Genomic DNA, 21,293 nt, shown 5'->3' on the forward strand with positions numbered 1-21,293 from the left:
ATAAATTCCTCTGGTTTCAGAGTTTACAGTAAATTTTGGCTCTGTGTTGAAGTCTGTCTTTTAAATTTCTCTATAAAAATTAATCTTAAAATACTTGAAATTTTATAGCTGTATTCATAAATTAACCTTTAAAAGTATGCCAGAGAGACCACAGATTTCATTATATGTGTATTGTGCAACAGTTTTATACAAAACCAAATTATTTGGAACCTATTGTTGTAGGTAAAGGCTAAAAAAATACCTATTGTTAATAAGCGGACGTGAAAGATGAGCCGTAGAATTATCCTGTGTCAGCAGCAGACTGTCATCAGCTAGCAATAATCCCACATTCCTGTGATTGTGATACCCATAAATATGAAGAGCATTACAGTAATACAGATCTAGCGTGCCTGCTACCTCACAGTAATTGGATCATAGACTGACTGAGGGCTAGATACTAAGTGATGTGATCAGTACACAAGATCTTTTCATTAATTGCTCTTCCCCGTCTGTCGTCTTCTGTTAGAAACCGTGTTGTTTACAAACTCGCCTAAAAAACACATTTATGGCCAGTGGATGTCATCGATCAACTACTTAACAAATTTGGGGGTAATTCAGAAGTACTCTAACAGTAATTAAATTCCATTTCTTTGTGTGTTTCAGTTTTTCAGTCAAGTTTGGAGAGATTTTATCTCTGTTGTTACTTAGAATTCTTGAAATTTGTATAGGGAAATTACAGAGCTTCTGTAAAACTACACAGTCATCCTGAAGACTCATTCAGCCACCTGGGGAATTCTCCACTGTTCTGCAGGAAACAGGGGTGAAAAAAATGAGGGAGGAAAAAAAAATATCTAGTGGAAAAAAGTCTGTCATAGCAGCCACAGACCTCAAATCCTTTGGCATGTGTTACTCTTAAAACATTTTGATAACTGTGAGTTGAGACTGATACTTTTTTTTTTTTTTTTTTCATGGAAAACCCATGCTAATGGGAATCCTACCAGACATTAAACTTTTCAAGTAATAGGGAGCATTACACAGACTGTGAATGGAAGAGATGGATGTGCCTTTCATACAGGATGGTTATTAATTTTTATGGGTTTTTTAATGCTTCTGGAGTGGTTTTTCTCATTCATGGAAGCAATGAAATCCTAACAGAATTCTAAGCCTATCCTTTTCAACTTTTGCTCTTGTACCACTGCTTTCATCTCTTTGTCAGCTTATTAGTGTGCAGCATTAGTTAGCCTTAAGGCACTGACCTTTTACAGTGCTGATGCAAGGTTAAATACTTTCTGAACACTCATTGTTATTGCCAGTGAGATTGCAGAAAGTACAGGGAACTCTGGCTCTCTGGGTCACATTCTCCAAGGGTGAGATAATTGCCTGCAGGTGAAGTAAAAAAATGCAATTTGAGATCTTCAAAGCTTCCAAACCAGGTGTGCATTGCTGAGTCAAGAGCAGGTATTGACAGGTCACTTCTTCTGCAGCACTGATGATCTTATTCCTTAGCAGAGGCAGCTTTGAAATCATTAGTTAGCAGTCATGAATACACGCTTGCAAGCACACAAATGACTATAGTAACTCCATGAAATTTGACTTTGTATAACATCTTTTGAAATGCTTCAGACAATGCAATGTTACAACAAAACTATTCTGAGTAGAGATTGTTTATGGAGAGATGACTATCCAGATTTTTTTGAGCTTGAAAGAAGAGAAGGTCATGTTATTGAATGCTATTTTATTAGCAGCATGTGGTCAAAAAAAATAGGCAGGTGCATAACTTCTTTTGAAAGAAGAAGGAGGGGCAGTGGCTATTATAAATTATACTGTTATAGCTGATCCCACTGCATTTAGAAGTTCTAAGAAACAGAATAATTTGGGTTCAAATACGTAGTTTTGAAGAAGTATTCTGAGTTATTAAAAATGAAGAGAATATATTTTTTAAAGGATTGCCTGAAAATCAAAATGCTGTAAAAGACTGTAAAATAACTTTACATTTTACATATAAAGTAGACAGTGTCATGTATTACTCTGGAGCCTTAACCTTATTTCTTTGCGGTAAGTAATGCAATTTTTCAGCTGTCTGTTGAGGACTGTATTACAAGCTGTTTTCTTGCTTGCCTAGAAAAAAGGCTTTGAAGTTGGCCTAGATATTTTTGAAATCAAGACAGTTGCAGTATAATGCAGACTGGTGTTTACTTAGATCTGGCCTTCATAGAGTAACACACACACACACCCACCCCTTGTTTTTACCTCCACAAAACATTGCTAGGCAAAGGGAAACATCTTTGCTGGAATGTGCTGACAAGAATTTAATAAAGATGGAACTGTGCAGCAAGTCTGTTCAGAGTTGATGGAAATAAATACTCACTCCAGGAGTTGAAAAATGAATACATTTAACTCCTGGAAAGGGTCTCCGTTCTGTCCACTTTGTCAGGAAAAATATCCTAGGAAGAGCACATTTCACATCATACTGGAAAAGAATATCAGGGGCGAGGGGTGTCCCGTCATAGTTGCAACTAAGCAAATAGGTCTTTTTGTCTGTTCATTTCTGTTTGCCTTCTGAGATATTCAGAGGCTGAGGTCATAGCTTCATGAGCATTTCTTCTGGCACAAAGGCTATTTTTTAAGTATCATCCATCACTTTTCCTGCCTTTCCATCCTGCTTGTATGGCAACAGAATAATGAGAATGAGGGAACTGACCTAGATTAAAGATAACCTTGTTTTATGCAGCTGCAAAAAGTGGTGTATGTTAGAGCTGATGGGGGTTGTTAGGAAAGTTCCTCAAGTTATTCTTCTAACATGTATGATCCACCAAAATTCAGTATTCATTTAGCACAGGTAGTGTAAGCTCCATTTGGAATAAATAAAATAGATCTTTACTTAAAGTATTTTGAGGAAGGCCTGCCATTCTTCACTGACTTTAGAGATTACTTGAAGGGATTTACCTCCTCAGGCTAAAGCTTGACATTGTGAATTCTGTCTTCAGTGTCTGTGCAGATTTCACGCGGGTACAGTTTTGTCTGAAAAGCAATTCTAACTGCATCATTGTATTACAGGAGACTAACTGGTTTTAAAAGACCTCTGGAGGTCATCCGCTCCAACACCTCGGCTCAAGCAGGGCCAGTTCGAGCCAGTTGCCCAGGACTGTGTCTAGACAGTTTTTGAGTATCTCTAAGGACAGAGACTCCACAGCCTCTCTGGGCAACCTGCTCCAGTGCTTGGTCACCCTCAGTAAAAAAGTGTTTCCTGATGTTCAGAGGGAACCTCCTGTGTTTCAGTTTGTGCCCACGGCCTCTGGTCCTGTCACTGGGCTCCCCTGAAAAGAGCCTGGCTCTGTCCTCTTTGCACCCTCCCTCCAGGTATTTATATATTTCGATGAGATCCCCCTGAGCCTTCTCCAGGCTGAACAGTCACAGCTCTCTCAGCCTTTCCTCATATGTGAGGTGCTCCAGTCCCATAATCATCTCTGTGGCCCTTTGTTGGATTCTCCAGTATGTTCGTGTCTCTCTTGTACTGGGGAGCCCAGAACTGGACACAGAGCTCCAGCTGTGACCTCACCAGCACTGAGTAGAGGGGAAGGTTGTCCTCTTCAACCTGCTCCTCATGCAGCCCAGGGTACCATTTCCCTTCTTGGCAGCAAGGACACCTTGCTGGCTCACGTTCAACTTGGTGTCCACCAGGACCCTTAAAACATTTGTAGGGGAATGGTGCCTGAAGCATTTGCACATCTGAAGTAGCCCCTCCAACTACTCTTGAGTTTGTTAATGTATCTGAATGGCTCTGATTTTGAGAAAGAGTAAGTCAGTTTTGCAATTCAATGAGATTTCACAAATTGCTTTGATTTTTTTTAATCACTAAAGATAGCCTGCGTGTATAGGGTGTCTTCAGAATCCCTTACGTATAGCACATTATTTCTGCGCGTTTAAATAACTGTTCCATTTGATCCTTAATTCCATCAACATTTTGCATATTCTGCTGAGTGTTGTAGAGCCAACCTTTAACAGTGTGTTCACAAGTGAACGTTCTATCCTTTTTACACAGTGTACAGTTAGCCCGTGATTTTCATTACATTCATATAAGTATGAAAAGAATATCCAGATTCACAAAGCCCTATAATAAGGAGGTTCAGGTCCTTTAGTATATGAAACAAACTTTTCTTGGAGTTATAAACCAGTTGTCCCGTTCCTCTCTCTGCTCTGCTGAGCATGTAATGCTGCAGGCTGCGTATAGAATCTTCACAGGGCACAGGTCGTTCACAGATCCCTTTCCTGGAGATCACTCTGTATTTGCTAATATCATGCTGAAAACAGTTGGTAGTAGTGAGCCAGGCAGAACTGGCTTCCCACTATTTTCCTCTTATTAGTTTATTCAGAATCTGTAGATATCTTGGAATAAGTTATAAAGAGGCAGATCGGGAAGTTGAGAACTTTTGTTTTCTAATCTTGACATCTTTTTGAGCCAATGATGTCATATATTTAAGGATTTTTCAATGAAGATTGCCTTTATTATCTCAGTTCCCAGTTTGAAATTAGTACGAAGAGTTCAGTCTTGTTTCAGTTCTGTTTTCCCTTGCACTCTGAATAACTTGTTTTCTGAGCAAATACAGAGTTTTATTCTGCTTTCTACAGAATTGTAATCTGCCAACGTCACAGGACCGCAGTAGTTTTAACTGTATGATTTATAATTTAGCATATGTAGCAGTATTACTGCTGTCAGTGATGGAGCTTCTCTGATGTGGGATTTATGGTGGAGGCTAACGAGACACAAACTGTCGATGCACATAGCTATGATTACTAAGTTTTAAGGATGCATTTGACTTATTTTGTTACATAATGAAACTTAGTTTCAGAATTTTTTTTTAAATGTATGCACATTCATTCCTGATACTGTACTTTTTGTCTCTATTGTAAACTGGATTAACGCTTGCTGAAATTATTACCATTAAAAGCTGTCACTGATCAAGAGATAAGAATAGCAATTCTTTTCAAAATGAAGGCAAATTCGAGGCCATTTAGAAATTTGACATATCTGAATGGAAAAGCTTTGTAGAGTATTGGTTTACAAAGAGGTATGCTCAGGTATATGTGTGAGAGAAATCAGACTATAAAATAGACTGAACCAGTTACAGTGGGCGCCGCTAAGAACTTCCCATTTTCCATAGCAAAAACTGATCCTATGAACTGCACACGCGCACAGGTTTATCTGTTTTGTAAGGTTCAGTGACTGTAGATTGTCAGAATTTCTCATCAACTGTATTCCTCTTCTGATAGCTGTGAGCATGGAAGAAAGTTGGGAGAATTCAGAGATTTAAAATCTCTAATCAGAGTTTAGGACCAGCTTTTCAGTTTCTTTTACTCAATAGTAAAGTATTTGTTAAATGAGAGAAAGAGAGGTGTGGTGTAATTGGATGTTAATTTAATTTGCTGAGTACTTTGCCTGGAATTCACTGGACTGTGTCTTAATGCTTTTTATGTGCAGTATAAAATGCGAGTGGGACAAATATTTTTTTGCATGTTTTGGTGGCAGACATCTGCTGCACAGACTAATGTTGCATATTTTCAGTGAACCCGTAACACTTTGACTTTCAGCATGGATTTCAGGGATGCTAGTTCCCACATTCTGCCTCTTATTTCCTCTGTCTTTGGAGCCTGCTGTCAATATAGCAAAATATTTTTCCCAAAGAATATTACCTTTTTTTTTTTAAAAAAAAAAAAAAAGCAGCTATGTGAAGTCTTGTCTTTGGTTGAATTTCTGAACCATCTCTTCTATGAGATATTTCCTTTGTTCCAGATGCATAATTTCAGTGCTCTGCTGAGGAAGGCCAACAGCACTGCCATCAAAGAACACTCTTGCATGGATTTATGTCGTTTATCAATGAGCAGTTACCCATTGGTGTTCACAAGTAGTTCATCACTCTCCCTGAATAGTCAAGGTTTTAGTGGGTTCATACTCTTCATCTGACAAAATATTTATAACACTTTTGCCAAAGCAGTGTTTTTCAAGGCTTAGCTTTCCTAGTGCCAAGGCCTCTTTAAAAGCAGAGATTGTGGCCTCCAAAAGCCAAGTACTAGTAGGCATAAAAGCCTACTATGGCAATAGAAAAGGCTTTAAAAACTTTTGTATTTGTTCACACAAGTGTTTCAGTGTAGAAAATTCTGCCTTTAAGCTTCATTAACTTTGTAAGACTGCAAACTAAGAGTCCAATGTTTTATGCATTTAACTTTTAAGACAATGAGCATTAATGTCGAGATGCAGATTACAAGCAAGAAAAAAGAAAAAAAAAAAGGGATTTTCAGAACAAAGTACTGTGAGACCCCTAGCTCTTCAGCACTTCAACATAACCCTAGATTGAAGTTTTAAATGTGCCATTCAAAGAAAATCCTTGGAGCAGTGTGCAAGAGGATGAATTGGCCTGTATAAAAAGAGTGATAACTATAAGCTACAAGACAATGATGTCTTTACCACACTGCATCTCTAAAATCCTTCACCACCTATCTAGGATGGGTGCAGTGATACAACCTCTAAGTCACTGCTGAGAATTTCTCAAAGTCTCACTCTTAATATAGCACAGACAGTGTGATACAAAGAAGTATATATTTTGGTATGCAGGGATGTGAGCTGAGTTACAAAAGGTGGCATGTGTCTGAGTACTGAAATCCAGGATTCTAGGAACCGTGACTTGACTTCCCAGTGCATACTTGCCATCCAGTGTTGAGTATGTTCAAGTCCAGCATTCAGCAAGTACATAAGCAGTGGGTATCGTGCTTGCAGCAGTTTTGTGCACAAAAGATACAAGTCCAAATGTTAACACAGAATATGCCATTTAAATGGAAAACAAGCTTTATGATTCATTACAGTATGAACACTAGTTTATCTTCCGAGTTGTTCTCTAAAATGCATATAATCATCAAATGTTATGTTACACTTGAAATAGCACAGACTGAATTCCAGAGTTGCTTCCACCTAAGAACCTGCAGGCTTGTACAAGAATTGCATGGATGACTTCTCTTTGCAGTGCTGTTGATTGAAAACCGCTGGATCTGCAACATACGACTGTAATGAAATGGCTTTAATTAAGTATTGGATGTCTCTGTGGCATCTCTGCAGCCATCTAAGCTCTCTGTCTCCAAAGCAAGCTCCCTGCTTCCATCGCTGTCTGCTTTTAATTTGCACTGACTAAGAAAATTAATGATGAAATTTACCACCACTGTAAATTTCCCTCGGTTTATTGTTGTGGATTGCAGCTTTTCCTGCATTCCGGCCTGTTTTCGTTTAACTTCACAGCAAACCCCCTGACTCTCTATCCTGTTAAGCGTTTAGAAAACCTTTGTTCTTACCCCTCTCGTTCAGTTCTAGTGGGACAGAGCGCGCATTGCCAGGTCTGATCCGTGTACGCGAGGAGCCCTCGCAGGCCTCGGGAGCAAGGGGCTGGGGGTGCGGCGGGTGGGGGTGCCTGGCCGCGGGGGCACCGGGCGGCAAGCGCGGCCCCGGCACCTCGGGGCCCGGCGGCCCGCACCCTTCCGCGTTTTAGCAGCGCCCGGGCAGAGCCCTGACGCCTCTCCGGGAGCTGTTAGGGGTGCAGGCTTCATCCGGCCTTCAGACAGAGCCTTCTCCTAAAAACCAGGGTCTGGTGCGAGCCTCGCAGGTTCTGGGAGAACGTGGTCCCTGCGGATGCGTGACGGGCAGAGTGAGTGACACAGGCCTGAACAGGGATCGCGGGGGGTTACAAACCGGTCTGGTGGCTGAACGTTTTCCACATTTGTCATCCAAGCAGAAGGGACCACAAACCCCTTTAAGATTCAAAGTAGGTTTTTCTTTAAATCATCGGTTTTAATTATTCTCATAGTGTTGTGGTGGACTGTGCTGTCAACTTAAAACTTGCTGTTTTATGCACAGGTTATTCATTTTGTGGAAGTGGAGATGAATTAATACTCGTGGTTAAAGTCATTGTGAGACTGCACTCAGTTAAAGATCCTTTTCGTTTTGCTTTGGAAAGTAGGAGTGGCTCCTTGACCAGCTAATCCTGATGTCTGTAAATTCTTAGAGATCTTAGTAAACCTCTTTGATTTGTTCTGTCTTCTTTATGTAATCCAGAAAATAATCATTTTTCTTCAGCATAAAACCTTCAAGCAGCAGAATAAGGAAATAAACAGAGATATGGCTGTTACTGCATCCTTAAAGCGAAGCCACTGTAGTTTCCATACATTTCTTAAAGCAGCTTTTTTTTTTTTTTTTCCAGACCCAAAGATTTTCGAAGAAAGTAATAACAATAAAAGAAGTGGTGCCATTGGGAATGTCTCTCCTCCTTGAAAAAAAAGTACTAACGTGGAAGCATCTGTGCATCTCGGTCAAATCTTTTTTTACAGAATGTTTTTGACTGATGTTAGCAAACTGTATTTGGAAAGATTATAAAAGTTACTGTATTTGAAACAGCTAACAATAGATATTATATTGTTAATACCACCTGTACTCTGTGTTGTATGGCCTGGTATTTGTTAATTACATTTGTTTTAATATTATTATTAAAGAATTGATATATTTTAAATCAATATTTACATCTCATGAAAACAGTACGTTGTTTACTGAAATGAAGTATCTCACTCAAAAAGTTGAAAAACTTGAATTCCATGCGGTAAGAGGAGTGACTAAGTCCGGTCCCAGAGCTCCCACCAAAGGCACGCTGTCAGGAAATGATCTGATCTGCTCTTCTGTAAAACAGGTGATCCAGCCTTATACTGCTTGCTGAAGGAGAGAATGCCAGTCTTACTCAGAAAAAGGGAATTATTCATGTAGAACTCATTCTCTCTTTGGGGATGTAAAAAAGAAAACAGTGGCTTGAGCTGCCTATTATTTCTGTAATAGATGTGCGGTTCTTCTGAAAGCCTTGTCTAGAACGCTGAGTGTGTATACCAATGAAAGTAACGGTGAGATTTTGCTGCATATGTATCTGTGCGGGCCTGTAGTTTCCTTATCTTTGTAGGTGAATATATCCACTAAAGTTACTGTGGTGGTAGTAAGCAAAATCAAGCTTATCCCACAGCTAAATTACATTAGCAAAACACAGCTCTTCAGAGAAAGCAGTGCAGGTACCAAACATGCATGCGTGCATCCTGTAGTCCTGTTAGAGATAAGAAAAATAACATTAAAAGATGCATCTTGGAGGAAGGAGGAGGTGGTAAGATTTGTCGTGGTCAGTTTTTATGTCCTGGGGGAGTTTATCTCACAGTCTCCAGCAACCTTCTAGAAAGAGTTTTTCCGCACACATGCTTTGCCGATAGTTCGGCCTCGTTATTGTGACCAAGCATCTGCTCTCCAACCATCGTTTTTCACCCTGAAGCTCTGGCCATCTTTTGATGCGATATGCCCTACGGTGTGCTTGGAACACCAAAAAAGAAGCCAAGGGGAGATCAGTTCACGCTTACAGAGAGCCGGGCCTGCGTGCTACAGGGAGGAAGACCGCGGCGTTTTACAGTGTCTGGAGTTTCTTAAGTGCTGGCAGAGTGATGTTTCAGTTCCAGCAGGACTTCCTGGTGGAATACTGCAGAACAGCAAGGACAGCATGAATTCCAGAGGTGGTACTGGCTGCTAGATTGCATCCAAACAGCAAACCGTGGTGGTGGAGAAGGCAAGCCTCCAGGAACCGCATAATAAACGTAGGTGAGTAATGAACAGAATGAGAAGTAGTGGGTTGGTTGTTTGTTTTGTTTGGTTTTTTTTTAATAATCTCACTGGTTTTCAGACTCATCAGTCTGCTCTGCACTTAAATCTCTTGCTGAATGGCAACATCAAAGTTGACTCTTCTCTACTTTCTAGCTGCTGAGTGGTATTAAACACATTCCTGCTACTGTTTCATTCTTGGCAGAGACGTTAAGGGAGCGGCAGGGGCAGAGCTGGTATCCCTAAGGCTCTGCCAGCCTTCGGAAGCCGGGCACCGCTCCGTCTAGGCACAGGCTCTGAAGAGAGCCCACCTCGGACTCGCAGGGCTGTTTGACCAACCAAGACACCCCGCTGGGGCTGCGCGGTGGATTTAAGTGGCTCTTCCTCTCTAGGAGTAGGTCTGCTGAGAGCCCAACATGGTATAGATTTTGTGAAAGAGCTTACTGAAATAACAGACTGTAAAGGCAGATCATCTGGAGATGCTCTTGCTTTTTTTCCCCTCTTAAGCCCAAATCTGATTTTGATTCAAGTCACAGAACACGCCTTACTTAAAGAATGTATTAAGGAACGAAGCAGCAACATTTTATGAAAAGCAAATGAAGAAATTGAAAATGAAAGAAAATTAAAAATGAAATGTTGAATTATGCAAAATAAGTTTAAAATTATTTTGCTTCTGCAAATTACTTCCCTGAAGTCCATTATTGCTTTTCTGCACAGATAACCCTCAAGCCAAAGCTGTCGTGTAAATAAATGATGCACCTGTTGGTTTCTGTACAGTAGAAGATGCTGATGTGTTATCTGCCAAATTTTACAATGTTTGGTGAGGAAAATTTGTTTTCTATATCCATTTTTTGCAAGCCTCATAAAAACAGTTTTATTTATAAACATACTTCATTATACTAAATAATGGTTTGGTATCGGGCACTTCTTTGGCATTCAGATGGGTTTATCCCAGGAAATGTTCCTATCCAGTGCATGTGCAGACTTCTTTTCTAAGTCGGTAACCACATTTAGTTAACTGGTAAAAGTATTTTTAAAGCAGTAAAGTAAATGCTCTTTTTTGTGTAAGGGCACAGTACATACCCCTTACTGGTAAGATCTGGGTGGCATCAGCTGTTCATCATGTGCCAAATACTTCACAGGCAGCAACCGCAGTTTCTTAGGCAGTCTGGAAAAATGCAAGATACTCCTGAATATTCAGAGACTGAATTTTGGAGAAAATGTTGGCCATATGCGTCTGTGTCTTTGTTTGGCGAACATACAAATCCTGAACAATATTTGTATAACTTGATGGTGCCCACTAGTTACTTTTTGTTACCACGGTATAACCAGCAAGGGAACGGATGAGTGGTGATACATGTGGCATCCTGGTCAGCAGGGTGCCAGTAAATGGCGTTAGAAAGTTAAAGCTAATTAACTAATGCAATTAACGTTTCTGCTCTAGTATGTAAGTTATAAAATGGTGATGAGCGTGCCTGCTTTATTACCGCCAAGTACGCTCTGCATTTATTTCACTGCGCACGCACCCGGTAGGGCGGGCGGGGAGGTGGCGCGTGGGCAGCGTGGCCCAGGGCTCCCGGGGGCGGCAGCTGCCCAGCCCCGGCGGGGGGGCCCGGGGAGGGAGCTGCTGCTGGAGAGGCACGGCGTGGGGGGCACCCTGCCCCACAGGGATTTGGTCAGCCCGTCGCCTGGTACGGGCTGTAACGTGAAGCTCAAAGTCTTTCTGAGACGACCACGGGCAAAATTGCTTGAACGCTGGTTTTCCATCAAGTGACCTTCGCGGTCACTTCCCCGGGGACCCACAACTCGGCCCATCACGGGGGAGGCTCCAGGAGGCGTTGGGGCAGGGGGTGTGGGGGGGTGCCAGCCAAGGGGCAGGGAGAGAGTTCACCTCTGGGGTAGGGGACCGTGGGTGGTCACAGGCAGGTGCAAGTGGGGACGTTCTGTAAACTGGGCTTAAGCTGCTTCAAGTCTGTAAATTATGTGATACTTTTCTACCTTCTACTTCAAGTGCAAGTCCAGGTAAAGAACTGGTAATTCAACTCTCATTTCCATCAACTTTTCTCACCATTCTCCAAGGAAGCGGTGGGAGTGAGGGGTGAGAGAAAGAAGTGGGAAACAGAAACATGGAGCGGGTTACAGCCGCCTGCGCACAGCCCGGGTGTTCGGCACAGCGCCAGAGGTTTGTGTTACCAATGAGGGTGAATTCTAGGCCCGGTAATTTGAGATTACACAGAACAGGCACCGGGTTGTCTTCTTCCTGGTGAGCCACGAGAGCGACCAGCAGGGGCCCGAAGCTGAAGCTGACGGGTCTTTCCTTACTGAGCCCCAAGAGACCAACCCAGGCCGGGGCGAGCGGGGACACAGCCCTGGCATCCCCAGGCCGTCCTCTGCGCGTCTTCACAGGGCTGGATTAAAAGTGGTCCAAATCTACGACTACAATTTAAACATACGAATATTTCTGAGCTTCTACTTTAAATCTCACTTTGATGGGTAGTCTCCATAGTGCTGTTCAAAGCTCTTTATTGAGTCGCTTTATAATTTACCTGGTTTGTTTTAATATAAGGAATTGCTTCGTGCTTCTCAAGCAGTTGGGTTGGGGTTTTGCCTTCCTCTTGTCCTCAGCTGATCCAAGTTGCCTTCGTGACTCTACCTGCCAGTCTTTTGGCTTTGGCACATCAATACACAAGAGCTCATGTCCATAGATGGTACAACCACCTCCTCTCATAGTTATTCTCTACCCTTGTTCATATATAATCTTAAAAATAAAGCTAAATGTCGTTTATACTAAGTGCCTCTATCCTTTAAAATAAAACTTGCCCACAAGTGTTGAAAAAGGAAAAATGTGTTTTCTTCTCTTTGCACTCTGTCCCCCAGAGATCTATACAATTGTTCCAAGTTAAAAGTCAAGTGAATACAGAATTAATGTATAAAAGCTTGCCACTTTTATTTGCATACAAAACAGAAATGAAAGAGGTTCACAATAAATTATCAGTGTGCTCCCACAGAACATTCTTGTGTATTTATATAATGTGGGTTAGAAAAAAATATTCCATTAATGTAAGACATCTTTGCAAAAGGGTAATAAGCTGAGATCAAGGAAACCTGATTATGCATTGTTATCCAGTGAATTTAGTCACAATACTCTGCTAGTAAAACAATTAATCCCAAACTAACAGAACATAATCAGCTGGAAAAATACGGAAAACCAAACACTGACTTTTCTGAATGGTTCTACGTATACCAGCTAGCCGGATGCGGCTTTTTAGATACAGTTTGAATAGTGTATGGAACAGAACTCCAGAGAAAGATCTACAAGTGACCTTTCATCATCATCTAGCACCAACCCACTAACATACTAAGTTTCTGGCATGCAAGATAATTACCATTATTTGTTGTGTCCACTGGTCATGTACACTTTTTTTCTCCTTTAATATAAGAGCCTGTAAACATCTTCCGTGACAGGTTAGGCACCTGGACAAAAGGCCAACGCAGACGCATATAAAACGTTTCCCTTTTTGAAACAGTTCATTGAGAGGGTTTTCTTTCATTTGCTCTTTTGCGTACTGGAGTCTTGACGCTCCTTTTGGCTATCTTCCTTCTGAAGCGACTAATTCCTGGGGATCTCAGTTCAACGGCTTCCAGCTCTTCTTGAACAGGAGTAAACTCTGGTTGAGCAAGATGAGGTGATGGATAGGAGGACTGGGAGTATGGGGATGGTAAGGGGTAGGACCCGTGAACTACGTACGGCTGTTGCTCACCATCATAAAGGTCCTCAGGGTCATAGATTTGGTAGGAGTTATGTGGCAACTGCACTACTGGGATGTCTTGATCAGTTGGCTCACCGTATCCACCTTAACCCACCACCACCAAGAGTATTCATACGGTTAACACAGGAGAAGGAGAGTAGAAAATTAAAGCACTCATTAGGAAATTGGCATTTTATATATAGATATATTTATATATAATGTGTGTGAGTATATATATATATATATATAATCTTTAAATACACATCTTTTATTCACATAAAGGAACAGTGAAAACATTTAACAAAATTAATAAGCTGGAGCAATTGGAAACACACCAACAGACAGCCAAGTTAGTTGGAAACCACCACCAGAATTTGTCACCTGTCCAGTTGTAATACTGTGCTTATTATACACTGCACAATCTGCCTGCTTTCGCTTGTTCCAATTATGGTCTAGAATACATGATTAACAGGCAAAAAAGGGTCAGGCAATACTTTTTAGCAGTGCAAGGAAGCTAAGTGCATGTACAGCAGCTAGTAAGTTCATTAGTGGTAGTCAATATCGTTGATGGAAAGCACAGAGCAGTTCAGCATCCATCTCTGACCTTCAGCCAAATGAGACCTGAACCAGAATGAGCCTTTCACCTTCTGGATTGGTAGCCATTGTAAGGGATTGGGCCTTAAAACAGGAAATGAACAACGGGGAGGGGAAGTGAGGAGGAAAGGACAGGAAGAGACGACAACAGAAACATTCAGGTAAGTAAAACATACAAACCAGCTGACAGGCAGATTAAACCATAAACATCAAACAAATACACCTTATGTGTAACATCTGTAGTAACTAGTGTTTTACTAATAAATTTCGATTTTCGGTTGGGCGACATAATTTTTGGTAATTGTGTTAACTTCCTTCCGTGGCCTCTCCGTGCTATAATGAGACGGGAAAGCAGGATACAGAGAAGATGTAGAAAGAATTGTTTTCTCCAGGTTGTTTCACTGGTTAATGATGGACACGTGCATCCCTGTGTCAGGTTACACTACTAGGGGTTTAGTAAGGGTCATGCTCTCATGCCGTTCAGAGGCACACAGAAGGGGAAGTTGAGCAACACGTTTGAAAAACTACAAATGTAAAAACTCTGCTGTCACGAACATGAGGAGATGGGGGTTCAACACAGAGACTGTTGCGGTGGAGCAGGCTCATACAACTACACAAACACGTACAGGGCAAAAAACCCCTACGCAGGACCCATTCTACAGGCCGGGATCAGAGAGTGGCTTTCCTTTGGTCACTACGCTGGGGTCACCTTCTCTTCGTGCTGTAGTCCCACAAAATACAGCAGCACTGACCACGCACGTTTTTAGGGAGCTGCCGTGCTTTAGCGCGAGGCTCCCCGGCAGCCTCCATCTTACTTTGGCTGTTAGAAAATGCCACCCACCCCACCCCCCCTGCAAATGGCAGCCACCCCGACTCCTGCCTACTCACCTCCCATGCCGTAACCAGCGCAGGAGGAGGGATCGCAGTACCCCGGCGGGCCAGAGGGACCCTGTGAGCCCGGGGGTCCTGTGTGACCCGCGGGACCTCGCGGGCCTGGCGAGCCTGGTGGTCCCGGGCTGCCGGTTCGACTTTCTCCTGGAGGTCCTGCACGGAAGGGGGAGATGAAACATCTGAGTGGCATCTTTCATAAAAGCAGGGAGTGGAGGCCGCCTTTCCCGGCCTGAAAAACACGGCACTGGGTGTGCTACAAACACTTCCAGGAGATGGCTTGAGCGGGGGAGCCGGGCATGCCGGCTCTGCCTCCCGCGGGCAGGCTGAGGGATCGGCCGCGGCCTTCCTCCGCCGAGCGAGACAAAGCAGCAGCCAGAGAGGAGACCCGCTCCCAGTGAGCCTCCCCTCTGGCCGCTCCTTCGTCTTCCTTGCCAGACAGCTTTTAGCCAGAAGTTTATACTGGAGCGAATGTTTCACCAAGTGTCAGACATGGGGAAAGGCAGTCTCACGGCGGGGAGGATAGCCCGGGATGCCTGCGCAGCCCTTGATTCCCCCGCTCCCTTTCAGTACAGCTTCTGGGTAACGCTGTGCGTTGAGACGGGTGCTCGAACGGCCAGAATATCCTCATGAGGTCAGTGCAACTTTACACCTCTTTCAACAGGCTGTGGATATCACCCCCTCTGCTTATTCAGGAGCTAAATATAAATCCCTGCGATTAACGTGCTTAATCGAGATACATTTCTCTGCCAAGTCACAGGTAGGTATGACCTTGAGTCAATGAGAAAACAAATGCAATTACTCCAGATGAATTTTTTCCCATTCCAGACCCCATCTCTGGAAAAAATACTTAAAACATTAAAAAAAAAAAAAAAAAAAAAAAAAAAAAAGAAGATTTTGTTTTGGAGAAGCAGTTTTATCACAGGGAAAAGGAAAATACTTGTGTGACTGATGACACCATCATTTAGCACATCACATACTACATAGTAAGAACATTACGACCGTTAAGGTGCCTGAACTACTGACTCCTCTTGCTGCTTAAGCCTTAAAAGCAGAGGGCAGAGCCATGCATGTCTTAGCTGCTTTGCCCATGGGCCCAAGTGGTCCAGTCCAGATGCCTCAAACATAAAAACTTTACCTGTAGATCCTGGTGGGCCTCGGGGTCCTTGTGTTCCAACACCTGGATTGCCTTTTTCTCCTTTCTCGCCTGGTAAACCTAGGGAAATAGTACTCATCAGAGTCACATTCTGAACAGATCTGTGTGCAGTGTTTATTATTTAACCAGGATTATAGTTCCATATGTTGTTTTTCATCTAAAAAGAGATGGCAGAGAAGTAAGGAGGTAAAAATAAATAATTATTTGGTTCTTTTTCCCTCCCTTCCCTGACAGACTCTCAAGGGAAACATGCCATTCCTGGGGTCTTAAACATTCCTGCTGCCATGGTGGTTTCATCGAGGTGGTATGCAGAGGCATCGGCCAGTTTCCAGGCTGCAGTTCCTGCTGGAAAAATGCCTCTGGACTATAGCAAGGTACCGCTATTGTGAGTCAGAAGAATCTTCAGAGCCTCACAAAGCTGTCTATAAATTACTGTGTGGCCCAGAAAAGACAAATTTTAAATGCTACAGCCAATTTTCCTTTAAACATTGACCCACCAAACAGTGGCTCAGCATAAAATGGCTCTATGCATAAATGGAGTTACGGTGGATTACTGCAGAATCTTGCTAAAATGCAAGAAAGGAGTTTCAGCACAGTCAAAATCTGTCCACCCGAACAAAGCCCAATCTAAGAGTTTCCCAGTCATGAAACTGGTGTTCCAACATGTGTAGCCATTGAGTCGTGTTCCTGCACTCGCTTACGGCCCTAAATTCCTATCATTGGGTCTGATCCGTGGAGATCACAGATCTAGTAACCCAGAAAAGGCACGACCTTCTTCCAGTTTTCCATCTCCTTCTGCACCACCACTATGGCATCCTATAAAAACACTTTCTATACGCAGTGATCACAATAAGCACTGTTGAACTAAAGTAGGTGTCAAAACTACAAATTCCAGACCCTGAGTTTCCACCAGTGACTTGGAAAACTCTCATAAAGTCTGTGTTTGATTTGGATGGTTCAAAGACAATAAATCCACACTGGTTTTTGGGACTTTCCCCCCATTTTCCAGACCTTCCAGCACTGGCAATTGCTCTCACTGCCTCACAGCTTCCACACTTACAGAGTCAAAGCCAATACAGAGCACCTTCATAAAAACAAAGTAGAAAGGAAACAGCTGCTGCCCTTGATGGGACAGTATCTACAATTTCAACTGATCGGCCTCCTTCCTTCCCTTCTGCTCAGGTAACTGCTACCTCTTAGGGAAAAACATCTGGAGGACAACTCATTTTTGTAAGGAGCCATAGATTCTTTTTCTTTCCTTTCCTAAGCTAATTTCTGATGGAAGCAAAAGAAGTAAGAATAAACTCGAGCTGTGGAAAAACTGTAATTAAAACCCATCGCTGTGAAAGACTTGCTCACATCAAGTTTCACAGGCCACACCATTGCAATCAGTAACTCCATACTTTGTTTTTAATCAAACCATGGCGAGCTCTTGGTCTTACCTCTACAACACTTTTTGCCTCTGTTCCAGAATAGCTTAAGTATTTCCCATTTCCTTTTTGTACCTTTTATGTCCTTTGGTTGCACAAGTTTGTGGTTGAGTTAAAAAAACATCTTTTGGTGACCAGTTATTTTATCATAGAGAAATACAACCATAGCCACTTCTCACCCCCCTTTTCATTAGGGGGTCTCCAAAGCTTTCCAAATGTCTCTGGTAACACTGTATTTTACAGGACAGGCTTGGACACCAAGAGAAGAAATACCATGGCCAAACTAAACCAGCAGGAAGTGGCAAAAGAGAGTAGGTGTGATAATCTGGGTGATGTTTACACCATTATTTTGCAAATAGCAGGTATCTCCCTCTTGCTTCTAGAGGATATTGGGCAAAACAGTGCAAGGTCTTGTGTGGCTCATCCCTGAATTTATGGATAACAAAATATTTATAAAACTATTTCTAAAAGTGAAATCTTTGTGTTTGGTTGTCCTGACTGTTTAGTCATATGATGACTGCAATGCTACATCAGTTTCTTCTGAGTCTAACATTACTCCCTCTCTATGTCAGCACGTTAGAGGTGTTACCAAACGTTCCTTTGACCAGGGTAGGAACACAAGTGCCAGGGTGTACCCCAGACTGTGCTCTGACCTGGAGACTCTAACTCACGCCTCCAAAGTTATCTCCATCCCAGCTAGACCCAATGCAAACACATTGATTTGATTACCATAATTCTTCATTTCCTGAATTGCCTGCCAAACTTATTGGCAAATTCTTGCTTATATCATGCTCAGTAGCCAGATTTTTGATCTCATAGCTTCTTATCCCATGACTGGTACTTCACACTGACTTCCAGGGATGTTTCACAGTGATATTCAAGAACCTGCAATTCTTGTGACCACAGGCTGGGCTCTCCTTTGCTGGTTTAATACTCTCACCTGTGTTTACTATGACACTCAAAGCACAGTGAGTACCTCCTGCCTGGTTTAAAATTTTAGGTGAAATTCTCAAAATGATCTGCAACCACAAGTCTCAAAAACCTACACAGCTGCCACAAAGCTAGCTTTTCAAAGGGTATTTAGGCTTGGCAGCAGAGTGAAGCCTAGTCCAATGCGCACAACTCAGTTAAGCACCTACACTTGCTCTAGAGGACCTGAAGAGAGGTAAGCATTTAGGATAGGTTACAGAAGCCAGAGTGGTAAGGTGGTCACAATTAAAGAAAGAGAAATGTCAGAGGGAGGCATGACATGAATGTACCCCTCTAGGAACAGCTCCCAGAGCTGACTCACCAGGACGCACATTTTACCTCTCTATCTCTCTACCTGTTGAGAGAAATAGGTGAACACACGCACATGGAAAGATTTAAATGATTCTAGTGTCATGACCCCACTAGTTTTTATGAGCCCTGGTCTGGGTAAGAGGCCAGTAAGGTTTCACGGGGTTGTGGTCAATAGAGCTTCAGGGATCTCCTCTCCCCTTCTCTAACACCCTTCCATTTCCCAGCATATTTGAGCCCCCTTGGAGAAGTCCAGAGCTCATTCCACAATGCAGACAGCAGTACAAAGTGGCTATGCTATGCTGAGACCCATCCTACAGGCAGGCTTTGCAGATTTTTAGATGATGGCATATAGCTGAAATCCAGAAATCTTGGAAGTTCAAGTGTAGACAATGCTGATGATGTGGCTTGAATACATGACTGTATGTTCTCCCCTACTCAGTAGTTCTGACTACCACCTCAGGATGCTTTAGGCCAAAAAGATTAAGAATGGCTATCTAGCCTAACTGATCAAAAACTTATCAGGGAAAGTGAAGCCTTGTTTCAGACTTTATTCCAGGATCTAATACCCAAAACACAGGAATGTATTCACCAAACTGGACCACAAGACTTTCTCCCAGTGGTGGTAGTAGGTATGAAAGGAATGCAGCTTCAAATTTCCTGAAATGCTCTAACCATTTAGCCAATGGAGAACAGCTGGAGAGGAACTAGCACCACCATCTCTTCTATCAAGTCTCCTTCACATCTAATCTTCCTTTTTTCTGTCTTGCTTGTACACCACAGCTTGCTTTCACAACTAAATCAGTTCCTACCAGCCTTTTGCAGCTAGATAGTGAGCAACCTCTGGCCAAACTACAAGATTACTAAAAGCAATGTGACCAGGCTGGTGAAGGTGTAGCCCTGAGCTAATACAACCTGTTGCTAAGGCAGGGCTCAGCAGTGTGTTAGTGCACCCACTTTGGTGATCTCAGAACTATAGCACAGCAAATTCGTGTCTGGCTGCTGTGTACTAACATACTGCAGTACACCTACCTTACCTCATGGTTGTATGAAGTACCTATTGGTCTTGTACAGACTGTTTTAGACTTTCAGATTATAAAGTGTCCAAAAGGTAAATTTCAGGAATTTTATGTCCATAGCTCTAGCTACTAAATCTCACTGAAGATCAATGGGTCTTACATGTTTAAATTACTTGGGCATCTTGACATTTGCTAACATCTTTTCTTCTGAGATTCTTAGCAATCTAATACATGGGATTTCTGCTCTCACTGTCTTCCAAGTCCAGTATGAACCTTCTGTTCAAAACCCAGCATTTGGTTAGCAGAGATTGCAGTTTCAGTCAGAAGGGCTGTCCAGAACCATAGATGAATGACTGCATTGCATCCTGTATGTAAGAAGGAGTCACAGGTGGCAGATATATGCTCTAACCTACATTTATATTCCTGGCGGAACATGACAAAAAACCCACGTCATCTGTGATCAACAACTGAATTCTGCCCATTTTAAAGACAAATTTCTCAGGCAAACCTCTTGTCCTGCATTTCAAATGCAGTTTCCAGATAACTAAAATTTGCTTAGCCCTGGCTTGCTTCAAAAATATGGAGACACTCCGCTGTTGCAATTCACTACTGCTGCTGCAGGCCTTTTAACAAGATAAACTCATCTAACTTGTCTTTTAGCCCTGTCAGGAAATGCTTGTAATTTGCAAAAGACAAAGTCTGTATGTGTGGATTGCTTTGATGATAAGAAGACAGGCCCATGATAGACCACTGCTTATCCTATTGTACGATAACATTACATGGTGACTTCAAAGACAATTGCCACGATGTTCTTAAATCACAGCCTTTCGTGCACTCAATTATTATTCTTTAAACACACAAGAACACACAGCCATTACATGATGTTCACAGAATAGACTGCAATAAGAAATTATAAATATGGAACAAATCTACTCAGGCTAAGAATAAAATGTTCATTCTGGAACAGGTTATGAACTTCTTGCATAGGGATAACCTTCTTTGAAATCACATGGATATCAAGTTCCTAAAGCAAACATACTGAAGGCCAAGATTCAAATCCGCTTCAGGTTTCTTTTAGTCTCACTTCCTGCAAAGTTTACCCAAGTGAAAGAGAACATAAACACTGAAGAAAGAATACCCTACTCCTAAGGCAAAGCTCACATGAGTTAAAATCAAACACTCTATGGGCTTCCCTAACAGACTTTCCACCAAAGATCCTTAATGAGAGTAAATTAAAAGATTCACAGAACTCTTGGTCATAGTTAATGGCTCCCTCCTATAAATGACAGAAAATTCAAAATTCACTCGTGTTCCTTTCTAGCAAGGTCATCTTTGCATTTCATTAGAGCATAGCTTACAGAAAGTCAACCAGACGTGATATCAATCTCCATGTAAGTTATTGCGATAGTTAATCACTCTCAGGGATAAAAGTATGTATCAAAAATTGTCATTTGAGTTAGAGTGGCTTCCAATTCCAGTAACCATTTTCATATTTGTGCTCTGGACATATTTCAATACCACCAGACTTGTCTCTCCCCCTTC

At 42.2% G+C, this 21,293-nt stretch overlaps 2 protein-coding genes across 7 annotated transcripts in view; one reads left to right on the top strand and one right to left on the bottom strand.

Moving 5' to 3' along the window:
- The window catches only part of MRPL13 (mitochondrial ribosomal protein L13), a 36,754-nt gene extending 28,225 nt beyond the window's left edge, over window positions 1–8,529 (top strand). The window contains exon 7 of the mRNA XM_032999649.2: window positions 8,220–8,529. Coding sequence (XP_032855540.2) covers window positions 8,220–8,244 — 25 coding nt within the window. The 3' untranslated portion in view covers window positions 8,245–8,529. The remainder of the gene's footprint in view (window positions 1–8,219) is intronic.
- A 4,030-nt stretch (window positions 8,530–12,559) lies between these two features.
- The window catches only part of COL14A1 (collagen type XIV alpha 1 chain), a 126,577-nt gene continuing 117,843 nt past the window's right edge, over window positions 12,560–21,293 (bottom strand). For 3 of the 6 annotated variants that reach the window (XM_032999646.2, XM_032999642.2, XM_032999640.2), the window contains 3 exons: window positions 16,007–16,084; window positions 14,869–15,024; window positions 12,560–13,491 (listed from right to left, as the gene is read on the bottom strand). In XM_032999646.2, coding sequence (XP_032855537.2) covers window positions 13,166–13,491; window positions 14,869–15,024; window positions 16,007–16,084 — 560 coding nt within the window. In that variant the 3' untranslated portion in view covers window positions 12,560–13,165. Of the gene's footprint in view, window positions 14,065–14,868; window positions 15,025–16,006; window positions 16,085–21,293 lie in introns of all 6 variants that reach the window. The other 3 variants (XM_032999644.2, XM_032999643.2, XM_032999645.2) reach the window with 2 other exon arrangements.

This window comes from Tyto alba, unplaced genomic scaffold (assembly GCF_018691265.1).
Source record: "Tyto alba isolate M040663 unplaced genomic scaffold, T.alba_DEE_v4.0 Super-Scaffold_9, whole genome shotgun sequence".
Classification (NCBI taxonomy): domain Eukaryota; kingdom Metazoa; phylum Chordata; class Aves; order Strigiformes; family Tytonidae; genus Tyto; species Tyto alba.